Here is a 26552-nt window from a genome sequence, read left to right as displayed (position 1 = left end):
AGCACAGCCAGCAGGACCAGGGAAGTGATCATCCCCCTGTACTTGGCACTGGTGAGGCTGCACCTTGAGTACTCTGTTCAGTTGTGGACCCCTCACTTTAAAAAGGATGTTGAGGTGCTGGAGTGTGTCCAGCAAAGGGCAAGAAGGCTCGTGAAGGATCTAGAGAACATGTCTTATGAGGAATGGTGGAGGGAGCTGGGTTTATTTAGTCTCAAGAAGAGCAAGCTCAGGGGGACCTCACTGCTCTCTGCAACTCCCCGACAAGAGGTTGGATGAGGTGGGGCCTGGTCTCTCCTATGCTGCTGGCAGTGAGAGGACCAGAGGGAATGGCCATAGGCTGAGACAGGGGAGATTCAGATTAGATATTAGAAAAAGATTTTTCACTGTACGGATGGCCAGGCATTGGAACAGGTTGCCCAGGGAGGTGGTAGAGTCACCACCCCTGGAGGTGTTTAAGAGGCATCTGGATCTGGCGCTGGGTGATGTGGTTTAGTGGTTACAGTGGTGGTGCTGGGTGGACAGTAGATCTTAAAGGTCTCTTCCAACCTTAGTGATTCAATGATTCTAACCGAGATACCCACTCCAACCACGTGCAAAGTCATTCAAGTCCAAGGAGAGGCCCTGCAAAGTCCCTGCAGGTGTCAGGAGAGAGCCCCTGGTCTCCACACCCAGAGCTGGCTGCAGACAGGGTGCCATGAGAGGATGGCAGCACCCCAGGGCCTCGCAGGGCCCTGCTCCAGCTCCCGGGATGACATGCCATTCTGGCCTGGGGAAGGCTCCCTTAAGCTCTGTGCTGGCAGGGGCCAGAGTCACTGTGGCCAGCTGTGACTCCAGACACCAGGGAACCTGGGGCATTTAACACATTGTACTGTTCATAATCCTGTGGAGCAAACAGCTCTTGCCATCATCTCTTAGGGGACAAGCTGGACAGGAGGAAAGGGACACATTCATGTCTGCCCAGTGCTGTGGTCTGCTTTTGCCTGCTGCATCCAGATCATTCTGCCTGGTCTGAGAGACAGGAACTTGTCCAGCATCCTGAAGAGAAGCACACCAGCTGCTAGGGAGCACCACCACGCTAGAATGTGGCTTTATGTGCACTGAGAACCCCACTTAACTAGCCATTTCCATGCTAATTAAGTATTTGCAGATTATAAGAGAAACTCTAATCTCAAATGAGACAGCCTAATTTTCTAAATAAGCTTATGGTTTTCATATGGAGATCAACATGTTCACACTAGCACGTCACGCAAGCGCTGCAGGCTGCTAGATTCAGTTTTATTGCCACTGTTACAAGTGGGGAGTTTTCATTCTCCATGCCCAAATTTTTATGCCTTTTTATGCTTTTTAATTGACACACGTCCCACCCCTGCGCTGCCAGCCTGCAACACCCCTGCACCAGGCAGGGTCAGCAGCCAAGGGCAAGTCCTCCTTCACAAGGTGGTGGTACAGCCTCCTCAGTAAGCCCCCAGTGCCGGGCACTGCACATATGTCACGAGCACACCACCATGGCACATGCTGGCAGGCTGACCATGCACTGGGAACTGGATTGGTGCATTTCAAGAGACGAGCAGAGCAGTGCTGAACGCTGTGTTTTGTTCCTCTCCATGAGCAGCCCAACTTGCTGTGGCACGGCCTCTGCACAGCATCTGCTGCTAGCAATGACGTTTAGGGTTACACAATCTGAGGCACATCAGGTTACTGTCCTACTCCCTTGGATTTCTTTTTATTGTTCTGAAAGCAGAAGCCATCCCTATACCAGACCGAGTCCACATCATGCCAGTATTTCCTGTCACTCCAGCCTGGGCTCCTCCAGGAGTTGCAGCATCTGTGCAGAAGTCAAAAACATTATCAGAAATTCCACAACTGAGCAAACACCAACCCAAGACCAAGTGATCACGTGTTCTCCCTCTTCTACCATCATTCCCACAACAGTGGCTCTTCTGATTTTCCCAGCTCAGAGGCTGAGGCTTGCTAACATGTGGGTCATGTGTTCCCAGTATCCTGTGGACACACACAGTGCTCCAGCCACGCAGTCCCAACATCCGTCCTTGAGCATCTGTGACAGCAACCACAGCTCACTGTGAGGAGCGACCCTTGATCTCACTTGTACATGCAGCTCTGTCAGGACACGTCCTGCAGAGTGGTTCACCTCCATTTTCCCTCAGAAATGGGAGAAGATCTTCTCAATATGATCTTCAGGTGGAGGAGAAAAAGAGGTGCTGAAAATGAGCTGAGAGCAAGGGCACGGAGAAGCCACAGTGGCTCTGACTAATCAGCCTGTAAAGAGAAAGATCTCCAGGGTTCGAGCAGAACTTCGAACAGGCATTGCAGAAACACACTTGCCTAGTCTGTGGGAGGAGGTCAACATATGAAGGAAAAGGAATAAAGTCCTAGAGTGGTAACAGGGATATACCCAAAGGCATGTGAGAGCTAGTCCTCTTGGCCTGGCTTAGGAACAGTGGCATCTGAGCTGGAGTCTCGGGAGCGCAGAGCCTTGGATGGTGTGTGCCACCAGCACCCATGTACCACATTAACTCATCCAGTGAGCAGGGACACAGGAACACAACATTTTGAGCCCACAGCACTCGGGAGTTAGCACTGCCTTTCAGAGCAGCCATGAGCAGCCCCAGGGACTGCCCAGGACAAAGATGTCACAGATGGGCCCCCACTGAGGATGCTTTTCAAGATCATACCTGATGGAAAGACAGACTGCCTTTGCCTACATCCTGCTGCATGTCAGAAGGAGAGGTGGATGCTGGCACAAAAGCCAAAGCGCCTGTCCAGACTTTCCACCATACAACATGTCTCTACCCCAAAGGATCCAATTTCTTACTTGCTCAACACCATCTGCTGAAAAATCTAGCTCTAAGTAAAATGCACACTTGTGCACTCACTCTCAAGTACAACTCATGACTGATGCATGTGCTGGGCATCATAAACAGAGCACCAAGGACTCCATTTGTAGGTGCAGTGCTACACCACCATCAGACTCCAGTACCTGGCCTGCAGAGAGCCACCCAGGAGAACGTGAGCACTCACATGAAGCTGAGCTAGGAGATGTTCTGGAGCAGCTGGTACACCCTTCTGCACACGGCAGGAGCAGGTACCAAGCATCCAGCACCCAAGTACTGGGTAGCTAGATTCAACTCCAAGCACAACAGCATATCCCAAGCACAGGATCTTGGCAGGACTCATGGCTTGTAGGACTTGCTTGCTCAAGAGAGGTAGCCCCACCAGCTCAGGGTCCCACTCTGCCCTGCTGCCTGCAGCACCTTCCTATCGCTGTCCTGGCTGCCCCACAGATCCTTTCAGTGCCCCACAGCTGAGTGCACTTCTGCAAACAAAATGGTGAGTCTCCTGAACACAGTCTCACACATGCCAGGCAAGGATTTTACAGCTACACAAGCAACATATCCTTCCTGGCTCATAAAAAGCTCTGAAGCATGGAAATGAAGCAGTAGGTGCTCAGACAATACCCTGACAGGCAAGTCCACATGGGCTGCAGTTCTCCTTGCACCTTTCTTCATTGTTCTAAACCACCATGTTCCCTTGAAATTCTCTGCCCAACTGACATTCCAGCCTGAGTGCACATTCCCTCTGCCCAGACATCTTCCAAAAGCCAAGCTATGGCACCATTTAACACTAAAGCTCCTGTTGGGGCTGTTCATGTCACACAGCACGTCCCTGCTCCTCTGTGCTTTGGAGACCCTCCTCTCGCAGCTCTGCCCCAAGCTCCCATGAGGGTCAGTGCTAGAACAGGAAGCCTGCTTTTCTGCACCTACCTTGCTTCTGTCTTCCTATTATTCTAGATTATATCTATATTTATATCCTATATAGGGGGCTAAAAAGAGCAGAGAGGCAGCCCCAGGGTGCAAAAGCAGGAGGAATGCCTCACATGCTGGACCCCGGCTCCACTGCTGCTCCGCATGCCGGGGGCTGCACTTCAGGGAAGGCTGGCCTGAGGTCAGAGAGGACTGAAGCTGGAGATAACACAGCACTCTCCTTTCTGCACTCAACCCCTGGGAAAATCCAAGACAAAACTCTGCTTGGAGTGATCAGCAGTTCAACAGCACAACCAATGCTTCCAAGGGCTGGCATGACTGAGCAAATGGGGCAAATTCAGGAGGCTGGGGAAGGCTCAGAGGAGTCTGTGCCAGTCCCTAAGGAAAAGTTCCTCTCCAGATCTCAGATGTTTGTCCAGGATGGGGGATACTGGGATCCACCACACCTCACTTTAGAGTACACTGCCCAGAGGAGGTCCCCAGTCCCATCAAGAACAGCTTCCAGCCTTTTTTCTCCCTTGTGCTGAGCTGTCCCTCAAGTGAGAAAGTATCCCTGACTTTTTACCAAGCCTCTGGAAGCGCATCCCTGGCCACGTTGCCTGCCCAGAGCAAGGGCCAGCCCGGAAAACATTTCACAGCCCCTCTGGGAGTCTCACTACCCAGCATCAGGCTGACCAGCAGACTTTTTTCTCAAGCCCACATTCAGCTGAAGAGCTGAACACATCTAAAATATCACTGTTACCACCAGACATGAGAAGCCCTCGGGCCATGGCAGGCTGGGTGACAGGCACGTGCTCAGCACCCTCCGAGCAACCCTCGTGTCCCCACGGGCACCCACCCACAGTGTCTCCCACACCTGCAGTGGCATGTGAGGCCCACAGAGAGACCCCACAACACCGCTGTGAGCACAAGGCTCTAACAGGCATCGTAACTCACACTGCTGGAAACAGGTAATCTCTAAGACAACCTGCCACAGGACACCAAAGAATTTTTAGTACGTGGTTTGCAAAAGTAGTTACACTGCTAGTGTGCCTGCAGCTTGTGCACGGGGTGAAAACAGCAGCTCTTCAAGGTCCCCCTTGGCCCACCAAACAGATCTCAGATAACCTCAGACATATCCCACAGCACTCTCAAAGCCCCTAATTTAATGAGATACGTATATTTTTGGCCAGGTTTTGAAACTTTAAAGACAAAAACGTTTCAAACAATATTCTCTAACATTAATTAAATTAACACAGGGCATAGCTAGTGGTCTGTAACCACAGCAAGCAGTATTCATTGTTTTGCTGCTTCAGTCTGACTGGGCAGATGCTTGCTGCAACACACACCTCCTCACCTGCAGGCTAAGAGCTTCCAGAAGGAAATCCTGATGGATCCACTCCAGCTGCACAAAGCTCCTAGAGAGACACTAACACTGCATCCAAAACTGTCAGTATTTAAAACTACTGCAGAAGAATAAATAATTTCTAACACTCATCTCACCACCTTGTGTGACAATGACAGTGAGCTCTGTGTGCAGTTCACTCACAGGTGCAGTTCAGTTGGGAGCTGCAGCACAGGTGACTCTGCACAGGGGACCCCCCCACGGGCAGCCCTGCACTGAGGGCTCCTAACAGGACCACAACCCACTCACCACAGAGGGCTACAGAACCCAGCCTGGGCTCTGGGGGTGCACAGCCCCCAACCCAGGACCCTGCCCGGGCCAGCTGTTAGCTCTGAGAATAGCTCAGATCAGCTGCAGAGGATCAAATAATTGCCCTAGGGATGGGAAGTACCAACTATTTTCAGCTTTTTGGGAGCACTGTTGGGTCAGGGGAAGCAGGGTGCAGGCAACCCAGCCCACTGGGAGGAAGGGCTCACAGTTTGTTACCCTCTTTCAAGATGCTGCTTATCCCAAAAAAAGGAAAAGGTTTTTAGGAGGGTTTAAACCTCAGACTTGCTTTTTTGAAACAATTTTCCAGATTCAGAGGCTGCAGTTTTACACTAGGAAAATATAAAAGATGCAGACTTTTCACCAGAGGCCCAATCCTGACATCTCCCACCCCTCCTCACAGAGCAGCAGGGAGTGGGTGCAGACCAGCCACAGTGCAAGGGGCACATGGCACTGTTGCCCACACTCCAAGGGACAGCCTGGATCGGAGCTCATACCCCTCCTCACAGGCACTTAGCAACTTGCTGTTGGCTCCTTTTCCTTCAAATCTTTGCAGGTTACCTTTAAGAGCCACACAAGAGCCCCAAAACTGTTTTACAGGCTGAAAAACTGATTCTGCCCATAAAGAAGTCCTTTACAGCAGCTCCAGGGCAGTAGTGCCTCCATGCCTGGGCAACAGCAGGAGCATCTGCTGCCCACCTCTCAGAGCAGCACCTCTCCCCCTCTCCTGGAGCCTGAGGTCTGGGGTGCTCATGGCCTTGGCTGCATTTCAACCATACCACCTCACAACTCAAGAGGATATTTAAAGGAAACACTCGAAAACCTGAAAATGCTTCAGTGAAGGTTGCACAAGCACTACTAACTGAACTTCTGTGGGCAGCTGTTCCACAAGAAAAATACTGCCCACTAAGGTTGCGTGCTAGCAGCAACACCAGACTCCAACTCCAAAGCCTGGATGCAAAACTGGGAAAGGAGCAGCCTGTGTGCGCTAGCATCCATATCCTTCATTGGCTTGGTATTCCCAGAGAGCAAACGAGAAGGAAGGGGAAAAGGGAAACAAGTTCATATTGCACAGTGCCTGTCTGACTGTTTGACTTTGAAACATCAGGTTTCTGACTTCAAAAAAAAAAAATCAGAAATTTGCACATAACATTTTAAGGAACCCCAGCTAACCACAACTCTGTTCTGTGTCACGGGCCAGCCTGGGGAACGGGCCCTCCAGAGGCACAGGACAGCCGGGGGAGCGGGGCTGGAACTGCAATGCCAGAGCACAGTGGGAACTGCCACGACACCTGGCTTGGGAGAAGCCTCGTGGCTGGGCTTCAGATGTGAAATTAGGACTAGGGTGAAGGAAAGCCAAAACCCATAGCTTGAGAGGGGCCAGAAAAGGCTCACAAGAAGAAAGTGGGGGCTGCTAAAAGACCTGGGCTTGCAGACACATTCCTCAAGAATGACCTTGGCCGTGAGATTAGGGTTGGGATAATGCTGAGACAAAGTCCAGAGCAGCAGCTGGAGTGGGGCTGCATCATCGTGACTAGGCTTTGTGAATGAAGATCTGGGGAGGCTCTACCCACACTTGCTACAAGTGCACTGGTGGCTGAAAAGGCCAATACGAGATAGACAAGTCCGGTTGCAAAAGGCACAGCAGAAAGACTCCCTAGGTGGTATCAGCAAGACATGATCTCAGAGTGATCCTGTGTGAGTTCTCAAGCGGGGCTGCAAAGGGGATGCAGAAGTACCTGGCAGCTTCCAAGAGTGCTGGGCTGGGGGAAAACACTGGTCCAGGTAACTGGTAGGAGACTCCTCTATGGCTTCTCAGGAAAATCATGGCTATGGCTAAGAAAAAGAAAACCCAGAGGTGCAGAGGCAGCATGGCAAGGCAGGGCTCACCCAAGCAAAGCAAGGGCTGCACAGGGCCTCACCTGGGAGAAAGCCTTCATCAGGAAAAAGGCTGGGGGACTTGGCTAAGGCTCAGCTGGAAAACCAGGGTCAGGGTCAGAGAAAGCCTAGAGCTCATATGGGGCTGGAAAGAGACTGCTGGGCTGGGAAATGGCTCAGAGGCTTCTCCTAGAGCTCAGCTGGAAAACAGCTCCCAAGGCTGAGGTCTGGACTGAAAGGAAAGGCTACACTGCACCTGGGGAGAGAAGCTGCCAAGAGACCCATGTGGGAGACACCTTTAGCCAAGAAATGGCTGGGGGCCCTTCCTTACATCCCTTTCTTACAGCCCACAGGCAAACGAGGGGTCAGGCTCAAAAGCAGAATGCCTGACCCATCTGCTGGAGCAAAACTGGCAAAGGGCTGCCAAAGGTAAGTGAGAACAGCTCAGAGTTCCGGGCTGAACGAAAGCTTTGGTGTGAGCCACGGTTTAGGGGTCTTCCCTCTAGTTCTTCACAAAAAATAAAAGGGTTGAGTGAAAGACAGAACTTACAGCTGAGCTGGGACTTCAGCATCCAAACAGGGGCTGGTAGGACAGCTGGGCTGGGTCAGTTTTCATCCAGGCAATCGCTGTGGGGCCTTTCCGATTGTTCTGTGGAATATGAGAGCTGGAGCCAGGGTTAGGGTGGAGAGAGGGACAAAGCCTAAAGCTGCACTTCGACTGTCAAAAGGTTCAGCTACAAAATTAGGGTTAGGGTGACACTGATGGACAGAGGAAGTCTTGAAATAAAACTGGAAGATGGATGGCAATGGGCTGCCAAGGGAAAGTGGGGGCCTCTACAGAGACTGGGGCTTAGAGAAACCTTTGGTCTGGAAAATGGCTCAGCAGCCTTCCCTAGAGCTTCCCTGAAAAGGGAGAGCTAGGGTTGAGAACAGCCTGGAGCTGCAGGCAGAGCAGAGCTGGAAAGGGGCTGCCAGAAGGAAACGCCTGGAGACCCATGCTAGGAGAAGTCTCAGGTCTGCCCCATGGCTTCAGGGTCATGTCCACCCCTTCCCAAGAAACAGCAGGCTAGGGACAGGACTGAAAGATAGGAGCTGCCATGGGAGTGGGGCTGGAAGGTGACTGCCAAGACAATTGGGATGGGAGAAATTTTTACCTGTGCAATGCCTGTGCAATACCTGGGGTTCCATGTCTCAGGCTCAGCAGGAGAATGAGGACAAGGTTTCAGAGAAAGACACTTCTCCATTTAAGGCAAGACAAAGCCTGTGATGGTGTCAGGCTCCTGCCCTCCTTCACTGAGGTGCAAAGGGAATAGAGCACAGCGACAAACAGAACTTTTAAAAATCAAATGTTTGTTTTCAGAGGCTGATGCTGTGCTGAGGCTCACTGAATTTTTACAAGGACAGGTAAAAGATCAGATTTTGCCTTTTTCTGTAACCTCTTTCTTAAAAACAACACCCGTTCTTGTTGAAACCTTAAAAAGAGCCAGCCTGAGGCACTGCACAGATTTGCACTGCAAAACAGTGAGAGCTAGACAAGGATTATTCCAGCTGCACAAAGGAGCTTCATCACAGAGAGCACCAACACCACCTAAGATTGAATTACATTAAAACATATCTTGTGGGAATGAGCTGTAATTAGACTGGCCCACAAAACCAACGGTCTCCACAGCCAGAGAGCTGAAAGCATAGCACGTGTTAACAAGCAGAAAAGGACTGTGCCCACAGGTTATGTATTCCAAGAGCAAGCAATAGGATGCATCTGCACCATCCAAGTTGCTCTCAGCTGATGTCCCACTCGTCTTTTAGGAGACTCTGCTGGTGGGCTCTCACATCTCAAATTCCCCTTGGTTCTCTGCATCCCCAAAATGGGCTGGGCTAATGTAAGTTCATTGATCACCAAAATACCCAACAAAAAGGTGTCCTCCCTTTAATATAACACATACACATAGGTGAGGATCAGTCAAACAGGATCAGTTCTCAGGGTCCCAACAGGACGAGCACTTTGGGAGGAACAATGCAGGGGGACAGAGCTTTGGTTCAGTGCTGGGACCCTCATGACAAGGAAGTGACCCTCATGAGACTGAAGGACTGGAGCATGTCCAGAGAAGGGAACGGAGCCGGGGAAGGGTCTGGAGCACAAGTCTGGTGAGAAGCATCTGAGGGAGCTGGAGGGGCCCAGCCTGGAGAAAAGGAGGCTCAGGGAGGACCTTCTTGCTTTGTACAACTCCCTGACAGAAGGGTGGAACCAGGTGGGCTCTTCTACCTGGTAACAAGAAATGGCCTCAAGCTGCACCAGGGGAGGTTTAGGTTGGACATCAGGGAAAATTTCTCTACCAAAAGGGTTGTCCAGCCCTGACACAGCTGCCCAGGGCAGTGATGGAGTCACCATCCCTGGAGGGATTTAAAAGATGTGTGGGTGTGCCACTTAGGGACATGGTTGAGTGGTGACTTTGGCAGTGCTATGTTTACAATTGGGCTTAATGATCTTAAAGGCCTTTTCCAAACTACTATGATTCTATGGTTCACAACAACCTGGGGAACAGCCTCCAAAACCAGTAATGTAGACAGCACAGTCAGGCTACCCCATCTTTCCCATGGGGACACATCCAGACTTGTCTCAGCCCTTCCCTCTCCTTAACACCTGCATGTGCTCCCAAGAGATCCTCAAAACCACCACCAAGGACCAGGCCCACAGATGACTTCAGACATACGAAGTTCAATCTCTGAGCACAATATCTGGCATTGTCCCATTAAAGACTTCCACCAATATCCCTTCAAGCATTCTATGTCCCAACAGGAACAGATGCTCCAACAGCTCCTCAGTCACGGACACAACAAGGCACTTCAGAAAGAAAGTTTTATGCATAGCCTTCATCCAAAGAGCAACTTTCATTTCCTGACAGGAAATCTCATCTGCAGCACGGTGAGGAAGGTGGGAGTCGGCAACTCCGAACGCAGCCCTGTATTCTGGGCTCTGTATTATCTTCAAGCCCTGTCCTCCTCTCTCTTCTCTGACAGCTCAGATGTCCCCAGGCCCCCTAACCCCTCTGTACCTGCCTTAGCTGCAGCTGAGAAGTTCTCCCGAGGCCAACTCAGCCCCAGAGCTGCCCCAGGGCAGGCATGAGCACAGCCCCGTCTGTTGCCCCAGGTCACGTCCATAGGCTTGTCACCAACAGTCAACAGGGCCACAAACCCAGCAAAGGCCTCAGCATCTGCACAAACTAATGGCATTTGCCCAAGAACACTCCTTATCCAGTGCAGCAGCAAATTTTTTTACTTTATTAGAGCACATCCCTGCAGTACAGTGCCATGTTCAGCTGCCTGTGTGAGGCAGGTGGCTGCCTTCTTCAAAGGGGAAAAAGCTCAGATTTTATCTGTAGAAATAAACTACAGCCAGGAAACAATGACTGCAGTTAAAACAAAAATCAACACCCCACCACCAGGTCCTTAGTAATGCTCTTCAGAAGGATAAACAAAAGGGGCATGTGGCTTTATCCAAGTGCAAGAGGAGATGGGATTCAAGGAGCAAGCAATGCTCACAAACCACCTCATGAAGGAAAGAGGCACCCACAGGTCCTTGTGGGCATGTCCACTTATGTGTCAGAAACACTGGTGATAACTCATTTGGAAAACCTGCACTCTTTCTTCCCCCTTTCTAAAAAGGAATTCTGCACCAAAGTTCCTCCAAAGCTGCTGCAGCAAAGAGCAGAAGCTTGAAGCAGCCTTGGGCATTGTAAACTTGTAAGTTGATGTGTGCCACCACACAGTCCCAGAATTGCTGGAATTCAAAGCGACATCTTGAGATCATCTCACCCAAGCCCCCTGCTACAGCAGGTTTACCTCAAGCAGGTTGTACAGGATCATGTCCAGGCAGGTTCTGAATAGCTCCAGAGGAGACTGCACACGATACATTTCAATTCTGATTTTCAGCCCACATGCACGGCAAACATTCACTTACACAACCAAGCCACTTGGCACCCTGCACATACATGCCACATCTCAGGGAAGGCATAAAAATCCAGCAAAGGGAACATATTCGCTTCTCAGCAGGTCTCTTGGAAACTCAAGTCCCAGACCAGAAGTGAGAGCCCCTGAATTGCTGAACCACAGCAACTGTTGGTCCCTTCCAACCCATTCCATTCTATGATTCTTGGATTTAGTGATCAGCTGCTTTTCCTACCAGGCAGACTGGAAGATGAACTCTTCTGGTGGTTCATCAAAGACATTCAAGGGGAACAGGAGCAACATACTTCAGACTGGGGGCCCCTCTGCATATTACAATATACCTGGCTGACTCATCTTCCAGCTCCCTGCAGCCTGAGGGTCCCCTTCCCAGACACAGGAGCAGCACCTGGCACAGCCACAGCAGGCTCAGAGTCCTGGGAAGTGCAAAGGACAAGGTCTCACAGCAAGCAGCAAGAAGTGTCCAACCTCCATATGTCAGCAGACTTCTGGTGACGCTTCCTTCCTTGTTCACCTCCTCAACATCATGTGGCCCTTCTCTCCTCCCCTGCCGTGGTTTTGATTACAAGGAGGATCCCTTGAAAATACAGATCCCAAACAAGCACAGCACTTTGCATGCAGCCCCAAAGGCCAAGCAGGAAGGCAGGGAGATAAAGAAGAGACAAGAATTGCACAGCCATGCCATGAAATCACTGATTTTCAGACAAGCAGGTCTGCTCTGCTGAAGCATCTCAGGAAGTGCTCCATCTCCCCAGTGCTCGGGCACAGCTTGAAGGAAAAGAGATCAGTCAGGAGTGCCAGGTCCAAAGGCACTGCTCAGGCCTGCAGGCCAGCAGCAAGCCAGGCTCATGGACAGCAGCTAGCCCAGGTGGAGTTGGGTGGCTCAGCACAGCCTTGCTGCTCTGGTACCTGAAGATGTGATAAGCTGCCCTGAGAAACACTGGCAGAGGTCACAGTACAGACTGATGAGCAGTCTCAGAAATAACTGCAGGCATCTCCCACAGCCACAGCACAAGGGCCCTGCTCAGCCCTGACAGACACAAGGCAGCAACAAAGGGCACCAGCTAACGGGGCAACTTGAGAGGTTTCAGAAGCCTGTCTCAAAGGCAAAGGGTCCTGGTCTTTCACCCCACACACCAACCCCAATGCCAGAGTCAGCAGCTGTCCTTGTGTGTATACACCACTCTGGGGTGGTGGGGACACCCCACTGCCTCACATAAGCTGCAGAGTAGCTCACTGAGGGGAAGAGGTGCTGGTCCAGCCCTGGCTGTCCAAGAGCTGCTCTGCCCTCCACTACCTGCCATCATCATGGCAGCAGCCCTTGGCTCACCCACAGAACAGTGTTTCATGCCTGACAACAAACCTTACAAGTCTTGAGGAGAGAAGCCAGAAGCCTTTCCCTATCATACAGGGATAACACCAAGCCATGTAATTTCTGTAACAGGGTCAGGCATCACGTCAGGCCTTTGCAGAGCTGAGGCATCAGTACTACTGCTCCAGTAGGAACTCATGGAGTCCTGGCTTGAGGTCAGAGGCACAGGAACAGCATCAGTATCTCATGCTGTGCCCCATCCCACAGCCTGGGGAGCCTCACACCAGCTCACTGTCCAAAGTGAGGCCAAATGGGATCAGTGCACTGGGAGTAAGGGACCAACCTCGACAAGCAAACACAAATTATTCCCAGAGGAGCAAGGATGCCTGCATCTGCCTGAAGACAGCTGAGGGAAATAAGTATTGGCCATTGCTTGTCAAGAGGTTTGCTGCGTTACACTGCTACTCCTGCCCCAGTCACTAGGAGAGCTGCTGAGTAGCAGATGACAGGTCAGGACTGATGGGCTCTGGCAGGCTTTCCCAGACAAGCTGGAGCAGAGGGCCCCAGGCCCTGGCAGCACCTGCCCATCAGAGGAGCCTCCAGAACACTCTCCACCTTCAACAGCTTTGCTGCTGGCAAGGAAGATAGCAAACCCGAGGACAAACAAGCATGGCCCAGGCATCAGCCACCCTCCCTACTTAATGCATCCACACTGCAGGTGAGCAGCAGTCAAGGACCCACAGGTCTGGCTGGGACAGACCAAGACAAGAACTTGGAGCCTGCATTCTTCTTTATCTGCTTGGCTCAACCTACACTGTTTCTCTGAGAGAAACAGCAGAGAGATGTATCTGCAGTCCTCTGGTGCTGTTTAAGTCTTGCTACCTTATCAATCCCTGTTCCCAGCCAGGGCTGCACAGACACGTCTCAGCAGCAGAGCTGCCAGAGCTTGAAGCTTGAGTGTCTGCTGCAATCCAGAGGGACTGAGGGAACTACACTCCTGTGGGCTGCATGGAGAAGGGACTCTGCAGAAACATCTCCCTGCCACTGGATTTACAAAGGTGCTCCTGCTCACTCGGGGAGATCCAGACAGGGGAGACAAGCACTGGCAACACAACTGCCTGCAAAACACTGTAGAGGCAGAGCTAGGGGAGGGGGAAAGAGAAACACCGCACAAGAGTGACACTTCTCTCCCTGGCTCCTCCCCACCAGCTCTCTGCAAGCTGAATTAGGGCTGCGTGGTTCAGCAAAGCCTCCTCTGTTGGGCAAAACAGCAACCTGGCTGGCTGCTCCTCTACAGCACACTCCATCACCCGGGAGCATCTCTGCAGGATACTCTTTGAAGGAGGTACCCAGCCCCCGTCAGCAGCTACCCGTCTGCAGGCTGTCACGCAAGCGAGCCTGGCAGGCAGAGCCCGGCTCTCTCCCCACAGCCTGCTGCAGCAGGATTTGTTTATGTGTCTGCAGCTGCTCCGTGCCTTCGCCATGGGAATCCAGGCTGCAACTGCAGCCGCGCCGAGGAGGAGCGGCCTCCCCGCCCGGCTGCGCGGTGGGGCCGGGGCACGGCCTGGAGCCGGGCCGGCCGAGCGGCCAGCTGCATTCCCAGCCCTCCGCAGTGCCTCCCCCACATCCTGCCTCCAGCCCTCCGCTGGGGGTAGAGAATGCCAATCTCGGGTTGTAATTTTTCCAAGTTAAAAATAACCCGGTAGTTTAGTAAGAGCAGCAGCAGCAGCAGCGACGCGGGGGGCTGGGGAGCCTGCGAGCTCGCTGCAAGGCAGCGCTGGGTATATTTTCCTTCCCAAGCCCAGGCTATGGAGAAGCAGCTTCCCAGCTCTGCTCACGCAGCTATGGAAAGTGAGATTCCCTCAGCATCCCATCAGCAGAGGCTTCGCTGAGCAGCCAAGTGGTCTTTATTCAGAGCTGCTCTAACACTCCCTCGCTGCTCCCTGGTGCCGATGGGAAGCGGGCACAGGCCTCACACCCCTCAGCAGGACACACGGCAGCAGAAGGGAAGCAAGGAGAGGAAGAAACGTACACAGAGGTCCAAATATCCCAAAGTAAGGGAGCAAACATGCCTCAGGCGGGTGCACGAGTCCAGGACAGGCAGAACATCACACTGACAGCCATCCCCAAGGAAGCCACAGCTATGCTCCAAGCAATTTTCTGTTCTTAAAATATTTTAATCTTTAAAAATGAAAGAGGGGGAGAAAGAACTGTGTTCTCTGTGGGGCCGGGGAAGGTAAGAGATCTACTAATAAGGCCACCCAATGCACACAGCAATCCTGTAGCCCTTCCCAGGACACCCAACTCCACCACCCCACAGGAGAACAGGCAACAAGACTTTGATGGGCAGGCAATAATTCACCACAACCTCCTCGCTGCTTGCTTCCTGGGATTAGGAATACAGTGATGCTGCACAGTGTTCCCCTCCAAAAAGCCTGCTCAGCACCAACACTCTGCTCCCAAGCTCTCAGCTCTACAGCGACAGCCACGTCAGAGACCCTGGGGAGACACTTGGGCCTGTGCCACTGCCTGTGCACAGAGGATGCTCTGTTGGCACCCAACAAGCAAGAGAGCACACGCAGGCTGGATACAGCCCCCGGTAATGCAGCTTCAGTCAGCTGCACTTCATGACTCTCATGACAAGCTCACGTGGCAAAACCAGCAATAGCTCCTTTCTGAAGGGTTTTCAAATGCAGCTCCTAACCCAAGACCATAACCACAATGACCTTCAGCAGCTATTTCAAAGCTGCACAGTGCCAGAGGGCTGAGAACCAAGGGCTTGCTCAGACTCCAGCAAGCACAGCAACAAGCAAGGACCAACAGCACAAGGGAAGAGAAAGCAGCAGAATGGCTGAAACTCCTTTAGTTTTGTTCAACAAAGGCACGTCATGAATGCAAAGCCATGCCTGGCCAGTCAGCATGCACAAAGAAATGCACTCCAGCTTGCTGCTAAAGAGAGGGAAACCAGGTCTGAGCTCACCCTAAAATGTATTTCCCTCATCACCTTCATGGACAGCCCAAAACAAGGGGACACACCACTCCCAAGTGGCACTGGGAATTGAGAGGTGGCCATCTGCAGAGTGGGGATGCAGCCCCTTCCCTGCCATGGGGATTCACCCAGCATCAGCTGTATGCCCTTTCCCACATCATCCCCCTGCTACCCTGGTGTGCAGGAGCTGCCAGGAGCAAGAGGTTTCTCAAGCCTAGTACGTCTGTTGCCTTCTGATTTGCAGGCCAAGAGTCTCACTCCAAACAGTTGCTCCTAAGCCCCAAGCAGTGGATTTTAATCCTCAACATCAGCAAGGCAAAAAACAGAGGAAAAACAAACCAAACCTCTACAATTCAGTACCTATGCAGCCAAGGAAGAGAGAACAGGGGCAGGCCAAGCCTGCCAAGGCTCATAGCTGGCACCTAGCAGGTTGGGCTCCCACAGGGGCAGGCACATGACCACCTGCAGCAGTGCTGAGCGCCACGATTTCATGGGTGCATTGGTGTGCACAAACAGCTACAGCACTCTTGAACATGCAGGGGGTCTGCAGCAGCTCCCTGCAGGGCAGCATCCCACCAGCACAATTTGCATGCTCTGTCAAGAGCAACCCCAGCTCCTGCCACATCAGTAAAGCCCGTCGCACATCACTGATGTGGCACTTCCAGACCTCTGCTCCCCATTAAACACAAACACCCTCTGGTGTGGCATTCAACCCAGGCCACTACACAGGCCAAATTAACTGCCCCATCTGCCAAATCTTGAAAAGCCATTTCTCCATCACCAGTGCCAAATCTTCCTTCCATTTTATTCACTAGCCCCAGCATGTTGGTCAGCAAGCCAACAAGAAGGACATGAATGGAGTGTCCAGGGAACAGACTGTGCCAGTGGCCATAAAGCCTTCTCACTTCTCCCATCACACTCCCAGCACTTCATTTCCTACTTTAAAATAAGGGAAAACACAGTATCTGTATCCACATGCTACAGCAGAGTCCCAAGCTGTGCAAGCCAGTAAAGCCTACAGCCAACTGCCACCTCGGCAGTGTCCTGCACAGCTCTCCAGCCCCTCTGGTACCCTGCTGCAGCCAGAGGCAGCCAGCTCACAGCCTCTCTCCTTGTATAGGGGAGCCAAGAGCACACTGCTAATGGCAGCTCAACACAGCAGCAGGACCAGCTTGCTGGCAACCAAAAAGATGCCTGGTGGGCAACTCCTGTTCCCCAGCCTGGGACAGCACACGCAGTCTGCTCCTTCACAAGGCAGGGAGCCTCAAGTGCCAAGGCAGATGCACCTGGGCTGCCAAGGAGGCTGTGGAAAGCCTCAGGTCAGAGTGACAACACAACCCCAGCTACATTTTAGATGGAAATGGGCGAAGAAGCTCTGAGGACACACTCTTGGTGCTGGAAGCAGGCTTTCTTCCCTGAAGTGCCTGCCTGTTACGCCTGAGCAATGAGAGGATCACGGGCTCAGCTCCCGCTGGCTTCCTGGACCAGTGAGGAACCAGACTTCCCAGTAGTGTAAGAAAAGCCTCTGATGAATTACTGGGCTTATGGGAGCACAGGGGTTATTATCAGCTACTTCAGAGGCTTTTTGCATCAGAGTAAACCATCCAGCTGCTCTCCAGCTACCAGGAGGGATATAGAGGTTTCAGCAGAAACCAGCACCCTGCGCACTCTGCACATTTTCCTGCTGCCTTTTATTCCTCAAGCACAAGCACTCCGAGCTTCACTTAGCTGTCCAAGTCCATCCTCAAGGTCACTGTCCCTGTAAAGATGCCACCAGGCACATAATTTAGCCCACAGCACCTTTATTAGCAAGAAAGGTGTACAAAAGCCAGCTCAACCAGCAGACCTTGACAGCTGGCCAACTCAAAGACCCTTTTATAAGGTTACCTCTTGACAGCTATACACTGAATGACACCAAACTCATGCTATCCCAAGGCAGATGGCCAAAAAATGAGATGGCATTCCTGAAAGCACAGATCTTCCCCTCTTACTGTTGTTAATATCCTGGACAGCAAACTCAAGCTGTCAGAAAACAGCTTTGCCACACTGCAAACAGCTCCTCAAAGGCAATCAAGCCCTTTGTGCCTCTACTTTCCAATGGCAGAATAGAGACCAAAAAAAAAAAAAAAAAAATCAACCTTCACAGCAGGGCTACTGAGAGAGTGAACAAATGCTTGCAGTGCACCTCAAGGCTTGGCTGTAGACACACATGAAGAGCAGATTTCCTGCTGAGAAGGCACAGCAATTCTGGCCACAGCTCCATATGGTAATGGACACCCCACTGCAGAGTCCAGTCCTGCTGAAAAATCATTCCTTCAGGCATTTTTGTCAGTCTTCTCCAGTTGAAACTCCCTGCCTCCTGACAGACCTTCATGGTGGATCACTCTTATCCCTGTCAGTCATCCACCTGATGTCCCCCAGTTGCTCCTGTTACCTGCTGACTGTAAGTTATTCTCCACTGTCCTCCTGCTAAAACCACAGTAAAGGAAAAGGGTGAAAGAAAAAGTTGGTGCCTTCCTGCCAACCTCCTGCTTCATCTAGTGAATAGCCCACTGGAATGTGCCCCAAGAAACACATCCAAGCCAGGAGCTGAATGAAACGTGGCCAAGTCACCAGCAGCTGGGCCACAGGAACAGAGTGAGCATTTTAAGCATTTCCAGGGCCTTGCAAGCAGGATGGGATACCACTGCTTTGCCAAACGCCTTGTCTGTGCACAGGCAGCGAAGAGGGGAGGGGTGTTTGGTGCATGAAGTGAGCTCAGGGCCAGCCTTGCTAGTGCTTTGCCCACCACGGCCATGCCTCACACCACAGCTTGTGAGCACGGGCACTGAAGGCTGATCCCAAGGTAGTCTCAGCTTGTGATGAGTGAGCAGCTCTTCTCTGGGCCAGGCAGCCCTGCATCCTGGTCCTATGGGTCTCAGAAACCAGGTGATAAAGGAAGCTCAGCTTGGTCTGTGCTCTCACACACAGTGAAGGCTGGAGCGGGCATAGAAGGGACCTCCAGGAGCAAAACAACACTTTGCTCCACTGCTCACTCTCTAAGCACAGGACAGCTTCAACAGCAGCTTACAGAGGCCACCTGATGGACGCTGTCCTGCTGGAGAGGAGCTCCTGCACATGCACGGGCTGCACCTGCCCTGCCAGTGCTGCAAACCCGGGTCACCCTCTCCAGGACAGGGCAGAAAGGTTGGCTGGCAAGACCCCTGCCTGCAGCAGGGCCCGGTACTAGGGGAGCCAAGTTGATCCTCATCACCCAGGAAGACAGCATCCCAGATAACCACAATCTGAGAGTATACTGTATGCTATGGGGAGGTCCCACAGCTCATGGCATCTGTTCTGCCTGTACACCCTAACACAATCTAGCAAACCTCGCTCCAAAATAGCAACAAAGTCTGCTGCAAACTGAAGCATCAGACCTGTTTCCCAAGCATCTAAAAAACAGGGAGAGAAAGCAAATTCTAGTGAACTTTCCTGATGCAGCACAGAGCAAGAGCACTCCTCACAAGCAGCATCACTACCCCACAATCCGCAGGTTCACATCCTTACATACACCTTCACTTCCATTGCCCAGCAAGGACTGTAAATCCCTGGCATTCACCTCCAAGGGCTTGCAGTTTGCTTTGAATTTAACCCTCTGGGATACAAGTTCTACACGATCCCAGCTGAAGTTACTTTGGAGAACAGTCTCCAGAGTTCAGATGTAACAAGACCTTCCTCTCAATCATCTCAATGATTCCTTACATTTGTATCTTTTACACAGTCCCAAGAAAGACTAAAGTATGGGAGGCAGAGAGCAGTGCCAAAGAGAAATTCCTCAATTCCTCATACGCAAATGCTTGGGGTTCAACGATGCCAGCTCCTCAGCTATAGGCAATGCTTTCATACACTTGGGTAGCCTTTTTAAACAGCAAGCACCCAAGGGCCTGCCCAGACACGCTGCAAGTAAAATGCTACTGAAAGCACATATGGAGATGTGTTCTTGCCCCAGCTCGTGACCCTGGGGTCAGAGTTCAGCTCAGGGGGCAGTGGAGAGAGCATCAGCCTTGCCAGACTGGAGAGCCACAGCTGCAGGGGCAGAGAGCACACCCCTCATGCCAGAGCACACCAAGCCACCATCACTAACACAGGCTGCAGAGCCCCAGCGTTGCAGAGTCTGTTTTCCAAACAGAGCTGGAACCCCAGAGCACACCAAGCCTCTTCCAACAGCACACAGGCAGAGCTGCTGTGGGTCTCTCCTGGACTCAAGCTGCATTCCTTCAGGACACAGACAGATGATGTCCAGGACACTCCTGGCCAACCAGCACCATCACCATGGGGTCACCCAGCCAGCGGGCAAGCACACAGCACCAGCTGAGCCAAGCCACTACGAGACTCTTGTCCCTGCTTGCCTGGCAGGTCTATAAACATCAGTCTCCTTCGACATGTAGGAATGTGGAGGCCAGGTGAGCAAACCCTGGACACAGCAGGAAAGCACAGTTCCCACAGATCGATGTCCTAGCCCATCTCACTGCACATACGTGTTGGAAGTCCATGCCAACACAGCTTCCACATCTTCTCTCCCCCTGTATCTGGATAAGCCACTCATTTTCTGAACTCTTCCTTCAGCAGGCGTCTCTGGAGTAACAATCATGCAACAAGGTCTGGAAATCCACTTCTCTGTCAGACATCTCCCTCTTCCAGCTCAGAGTGACAGAAAGAGCAGGAGGTAAAGCTGGATCCAGGAAAGGGTTCAAGAGCACTGTCCTCAGCCCTAGTGTCATGTTCCACTCAGTAGAGCAGCCAGTGGAGAGCCTGTCTAGAAACCAGAGAGCAGCATCTGCAGATAACCACATCTCCACACCCAACAACACTGTGCCCTGTCAGATGCAGGCACAGCTGTACCTATTCAAACACACAGGGCCTGCAAGCTGCAAAGTCATACCTCACTACAAGGCCCCTGGAGAGGGCACTCTCCTTGAAATTACAACTACTAAAGCTTCAAAGAGCCTGTGCCCACAGTGACCCAACTCCTTCCTTTGCCTTCTGGATTCAGGACCATGGTCCTCACACTCAAAGCACAGTGTGGGACTGGCTCAACTCCAAACCAGTGACATTATTCTCAGACAAAAACTCTCACCCTCCAGAACAAGGAGGTGGAGCAGCCACTGTGACTGGCCCACAAATCTGCAACCACCTCTCTGAAGAAATCAGGGTAACCACAAACCTCAGCACCTTCACAGTAAGCACAAGCCTTGCTTCAGCCAGCCTCCCCACAACATCACCATGCAGTAAACAAATCGAGCACAGTCTCTTGTCAGCAGTGGAGGAGAGAAACCTGCTTTTATGTATGCACCAAAGTGCATGCCGGGAAAGGCTCAGATACTCTGGTGAGGGGCACCCTACGGGGACTGAGAAAGATCACTGAGAAACAGGGCTTTGCTTGCCCTAAAGCAACAAGCAGAGAAGCATACAAATAAGAGCAATGGGCTGTGCATTCCCACACCCCACCACGCTCCTTCTCAGGCTAAGCAAGCACAGGGTACCGCAAGGATGCACCAGGCACTTAGGGGAGTCCTCAAGAGAGAATGGCTCTTCTCTGATCCTCAATTAACAGACACCGAACACTTAAACTTCATTTTATCTAAAGTATATTTTAAGTTCAGCCAAAGCAGATGAAAGAAAGGGGGTTAAAAGTGCTCTGTGCACAAGACCTAGAGACTCAAGGCAGTAGCTCACACAAAAATAGCAGCTTTCACAGCACGTATATAGCAAAGCACTAATGTTTATTCTTGTATCTAGGACTAACTTTAATTCTGCCTCGATGCACATATATAACAAGACATTAATGTTTCTTAAAGAACCAATACTTCACCTACCTCTATGTCAGAGAAGTGGAAGTCCCCCATAACTTTGCAGCACCCTCGTTCCTGCATGCAGCTAATTGCTAACGCTGGAATTCACCTTCCAAGGCAGCCATAGAGTATAAAGCTGAAGTGTAAAATGAAACTATGTCCATAAAACAAATTCCATAAAACAAATACCTATTTCCAGTGCAATACAGAGGGAGCACAATTCTTAGCAGTGGCTGCTAACAGGGAGGGCCTGGTAGCTGAAGTCCCTCAATTGGCTGAAGTCCTGCTTCTGCCTTCAAGGCAGTGCAAATGAGATACCTCGGGGCTGGGGGCCCCTCCCAGGGGGCTTTAGCACTACAGGCAGTAAGTGCTTTCTCTCCCAAAGCATTCTGCCAGCCACAGGCTGCTCTTCCCCCACAAGGCCTTCCCACAGGCTTCTGGCCTGGGGTCCCACACACACACTCATCCCCTTCCACCTATGTTCCTGTGCCAGAGCAACCACAATGTAATTCAAACACATGCTTTAGGACCGCATCAGGTAGCGAATGAGACAACCTTGCCTACCTGTCCCTCCCTTGCAATAACGGGCACGTTGGCAGGGACATGCAGCCAGTTCACAGGGCTGGGGCAACAGCAGCCTCACCCCACATACTGCCTCTTTCTACTCTACTGTAAAGCAGGGTTCCACAGATCCCATGCTTTCATGGAAACACTTAGAAAACAAATACTCTGCAAATTGATTATCATATATTTTCCCTGCTTTCGGCACAGTCACCCCAAAAGGAAGCAATGAGTTACCTGCACTGCAACCCACACTTCTTGTAACAACTGAGCCAAATGGCAGAGAGAGCCAGACAAGCATCAGAAAGCTTCACCAGAAGAGATCTAAACTTGATCTCATCAGGAAAAACACAAAACAGAAGAACTCCAAAACACCCCAGTAAAATCAACCACCCCAAACCAACCAACCAGATAACAGTACCTATCCTAGTGCAACAGAAGGGCCACATGGTGAGGGAAAAGGCAGGCCTGCAGAAGGCACGATATACCTCTGAGGACAGACATTCATAATATCATGGAACAGCAGTCCTCGTAGGGAAACCAGAGATGGAAAATGTGATGGGCACCCCATGGCCAAGCCAAAATCTCACTGTCACAGAAACACCCACACTCCTTGAACGATACCCAATGCACCTCTGCAAGCACATTTCCAGCGCCCACATGAAAAACAAAGAGGGACTGGGACTCAGTTCCCACGCTTCTCCTTTTCTTTTCTGAACTGAAAGGAGTGTTTTGCTCCTGTTAGAGCAGGATTTATAGTCTCTACAGGTTGGGAATGCCTTGGAGACAACAGGCTGCAGCACAGAAGCAGCGTGCACCCCTTAACCTCAAGGCAGCGTTTCCTCTGCAGGGAGGAGGTTCCCATACAAAGGATGGGTCAAGAGCTGCCCTGATTCACCTCCGTGCCAACAGAATGCAGGCCCTCAGCACCTCTCTGAGCACTGGGCCCCAGTGCAGCACAGGGCAGGAGCCCTACATCCAGGCAAAAACTCTCTCAGCTTTTAGCCGACTTCCCGAAGAGCCGAGTGTGCTCAGGCATTCCCTAGAGCACAGCCATAACCTTTCCCCGGGTATCTGCCAGGGATCTGCCTCAAACATTAAAGCCCAGCCACAGTGTCCCAGGTATACCCTAATTCTCAGGATGACTTGACACATCCAACACAACAATGCTAAAAATTATTAGCCACATATTGGCTGATTGCTAGGCTGCATCCCAGATTTTCCCATATAAGGGAAAGTTGAAGGCATTGTCCTATCACACGGAAAACATATTGCACCAGCCTGAGATATTAGAAAGCAAAATCAGAGTCTCCTCATGTCACAAGCTGACACCCACAGCACCACGGTTTTCCCCATTTGCTGCTGGTTTGGTCAGCTTTCCCAGCGCTGTTATTCCAGCAGGCTGTGCCTGATGATGGCTGGAGGCTGGCTGGGACAGGTGCTGCCCAGAACAGCACTCACAGCTCGCTGCTGTGCAGGGCCCTGCACTTCCCTACAGGATTTTGGTCCCACCACCACCACACTTGGCAATGCAGGCACTGACACTGACACCGATCCCACGGTGAAGGGCAACTCTGCTTTCACAGGGCTTTAGGGTGCTGAGAACCCACTGCACAAACCCTGCCCGCACTGGCACCAACACTGTGCCCACAGCAAACACTGCTGCCTGACTGCATATAGACCACTCACCCTGATTATCTTCTCAACCTTTGACAGCACTTGTTGGCCCCCAACAACCACTCTGCCTCTGCCTGGCTGGAATCGCCAACACCAGAGGTTGATTCCACTGTCCCAAGCAGGAAATTGGGGATGAAAGAGGAGAAATGCACTCACTGCTGCTTGTAGGAGCAATGAAAGAAGCCCTCTTGGCTCCCCCAAAGTCTTACCCAGTGAGGTTGCCAATGTCTCTTTAAGACAATCTCAGAGCAGCCTCCCCACACATGCCTGGTCTCCAGACCCAACACAGGACTCCACGTTCCTGCACCAAGGGCTTGCTCTCAGCACAAGGCTGATCAGCTCTCCGCTCTTTGCCAGGGCAAGCTTCTCCTGCACGCTGATGAGCACCACACCAGCTCTTATCTCTGCAGAGCCCAGACAGGCCAGGACACCACAGCAAAACACAAAGGCCTGCTCTGGCAGCCGAGCCATCTCACAAAAACAAGTTCACATGCTTGTGCAAAGCCCTCTTGAAATAACACAATCCATTACAGTGAAACCCTTAATATTAGCCACCTGTAAAAGTTTGTCTTCGGAGAAACCGGTGAGAAAATATTACAGATCGCTCAAGAAAACTAAATCTTAAAAATTATTAAGATTACACTTGGTGAGGGGGCAGAGATTTGTTTCCTGTTGAAGAAATACAGTAAAAAGCAGTCAGGAAAACAAGATATTCCTCTGGGAGCCTTCTCCACCAAGTCACTAGAAATCAACAGACCCCAAAAAGACCCACAGCACTGAACACTGTGTCTAGCACTGGTACACCCAGGGCCAGCTGCTTAAAGACTAGCAGTGTAGACAGAGCCACTGTCCCCAAGGCCACCATGCAGGGCAATAGAGGGAGAGGTAAACTGAAGCCTTTAAACAGGTGTACACTACCAAACCAGACAGCAGCACTCAGAACAAGGTGATGAGGGTCCCTGTGATAGCATCTTGCGCAAGAGATGCCCATTATTCACAGCTGCAAGCATGAGAAACAGTACAAAGCTGCCTTAGTGTCACAGGTTCAAACAGGGTACCCACACCAGCCCGCAGCAAGGGGCTGCAACTGCCTCCTCAGGGACAGGGCAGCTGACGTTTCTGCTGGGAGGAATGGCACAACAGGCAGGAATAAACACCCATGGCTGCGGGATGGGCTTCAAACTTCATGGAAGTGTAAACGAACCAACATCAGTTGTTCTCCAAGTCCTCTCCTTGACTTTGGTTTTTGTTTGAAGAATAACAACACATACTTTCAGTTCTGTGCACGAGGCACATGCAGACACTTTGACAGGATCCAGCTCTCCTAGTTATCACACTTTACAGCTTGAAGCATTTGAGGGGCAACATTCAGTCAGCTTCACCCCGCTGCTGCCATGCTGCCCCTCTCTGCAGCAAAGCCAACGCAGCAGTGTATCCAGCGCTCCTGAAGGACCTGCAAGTTCAGACAGCTGTACCAATTTGGAAACATGGGCTGAATTAGTGTTCCCAAAGGCAAACAGACAGCAACGTTACGCTTTGTAGTGGAAGATGAATCAATTTTCGGGAAAGGAACCCAGGGACAGCCCTAAACCAAAACCAACCCAGCTGGAGGCCAAAAACCTTGAGAGAAACAATCTATTTACTCCAGGAAGAATTTACTCCCAGAGCAAAATATGGTGTTATTGCTTCATACTTCAAGAGCTGGACCAAAACAACAATTTCTCTGCAAAGCAGCACAGCAGAGCTACTGCGTGAACAAGGTAAACAAAGGGCAAGTGGAGGTAAGACAGCACCTATTCCTGTGCTATCATCTGAATGGGGCCCAAAAGCAACAGCAACACTTCATAGCGAGGAAAATACTCAGAGCTCAGTGTTTCCTCTCCTGCGGCAACATCCAAATCCAAGTGACCCCACATCAGTTAAAGAGATACCATGTGAACGAAGGGACAAACATCTAACGACTGCAACGCATCCGTCTGCCCCCTGGGAGCCCTCTGCCAGGGAGGCTGGGGCTGCCTGACGGGTGCTGGAGGCTTCTGCCCAGACCCACAGGACACTGCACAACCACAGCGAACCACCTCCACCACTCTCATTCTTCAACCCCAACAGCATTTGCTGCATTTCTCGAGCAGGAGGTAAACAACAAAAAAGCCTGAGCTTTTGGCTAAAAGCATCCCAACTCACTGAAGAAACAAACCAAGCACCTCTCATAGCAAAATTGCGGAAAAACTACCACATCCAAGGCCAGCAGCAGAGCAGGCAGCACCAGCTCTGTGTGCTGCGGGGCCACCGGCCTGGCCCCCGCGGTCCCCGACTCCACCGCGAGTTCAGTGTAGTTGGCAGGAGGCGAATCGATAAATAAGAGGGGCCGCTGCTCCCAGGCGGGTGTTGCACCCCCGCAGCAGCAACCAAGCTGAGGATTTCGCTTCCTCTTCCCGTATTGTTTGTGTGCGTGTCTTTCACAGCGTTCACCCTACAGACCTCAACGATCAAGGCTAAAATCCACCTTCATCGCCAGCGAACGCCACTGGCGGGCACAGGGGAACCCTCCGGCGCGGGCACCGACACGCAGCGGGCGCGATGACTGCGGCGAGAGGCGGCTGCGATGTGTGCCGTGACATGGCTGCGGTGACACCACCGCTCGCGGCTGCTCCGCGCAGCGGGACCGGCCCGCGTTATCCGCGGGGAGAGCGGCCCCTCCCCCGCAACCCCCCGCGCCGCCCCCGCGCCTCCAGCCCGCACAGGGCCCCGCTGCCCCCGCCCGCCAAGTTTAAAGCCGCAGTTATGGATTTTCTGGAGCTCCGCGGCCGGGATGCCGGCGGGGAGCTGCGCCCCGTGGGGGGGCTCCGGCACCCGCACCCCGCGCCGGGGGGCTCGCTCCCCCCTCCGGGCCGGGAGGAGCCTCCGC

General features: G+C 51.9%; 1 protein-coding gene across 14 annotated transcripts in view; it reads right to left on the bottom strand.

Moving 5' to 3' along the window:
• The window catches only part of CHD6 (chromodomain helicase DNA binding protein 6), an 87403-nt gene that overhangs the window by 60248 nt on the left and 603 nt on the right, over positions 1 to 26552 (bottom strand). For 9 of the 14 annotated variants that reach the window (XR_003537482.1, XM_027704736.1, XM_027704747.1 and 6 more), the window contains exon 1: positions 11598 to 11625. The exons of 2 other annotated variants lie outside the window; for them this stretch is intronic. Coding sequence is in view for 8 of the 12 variants with exons in the window: in XM_027704736.1 (XP_027560537.1) it covers positions 11598 to 11610 (13 nt within the window). In the remaining 4 variants the exon portion in view is untranslated. Of the gene's footprint in view, positions 1 to 11597; positions 11626 to 21430; positions 21543 to 22204; positions 22672 to 26552 lie in introns of those variants that run through there. 3 more of the 14 variants (XM_027704743.1, XM_027704742.1, XM_027704746.1) reach the window with 3 other exon arrangements.

This window comes from Neopelma chrysocephalum, unplaced genomic scaffold (assembly GCF_003984885.1).
Source record: "Neopelma chrysocephalum unplaced genomic scaffold, ASM398488v2 Primary Assembly neopelma1_286, whole genome shotgun sequence".
Lineage (NCBI taxonomy): Eukaryota > Metazoa > Chordata > Aves > Passeriformes > Pipridae > Neopelma > Neopelma chrysocephalum.
Note: the sequence above shows the minus strand (reverse complement) of the source record. Positions and strands in the feature narration are given on the sequence as shown.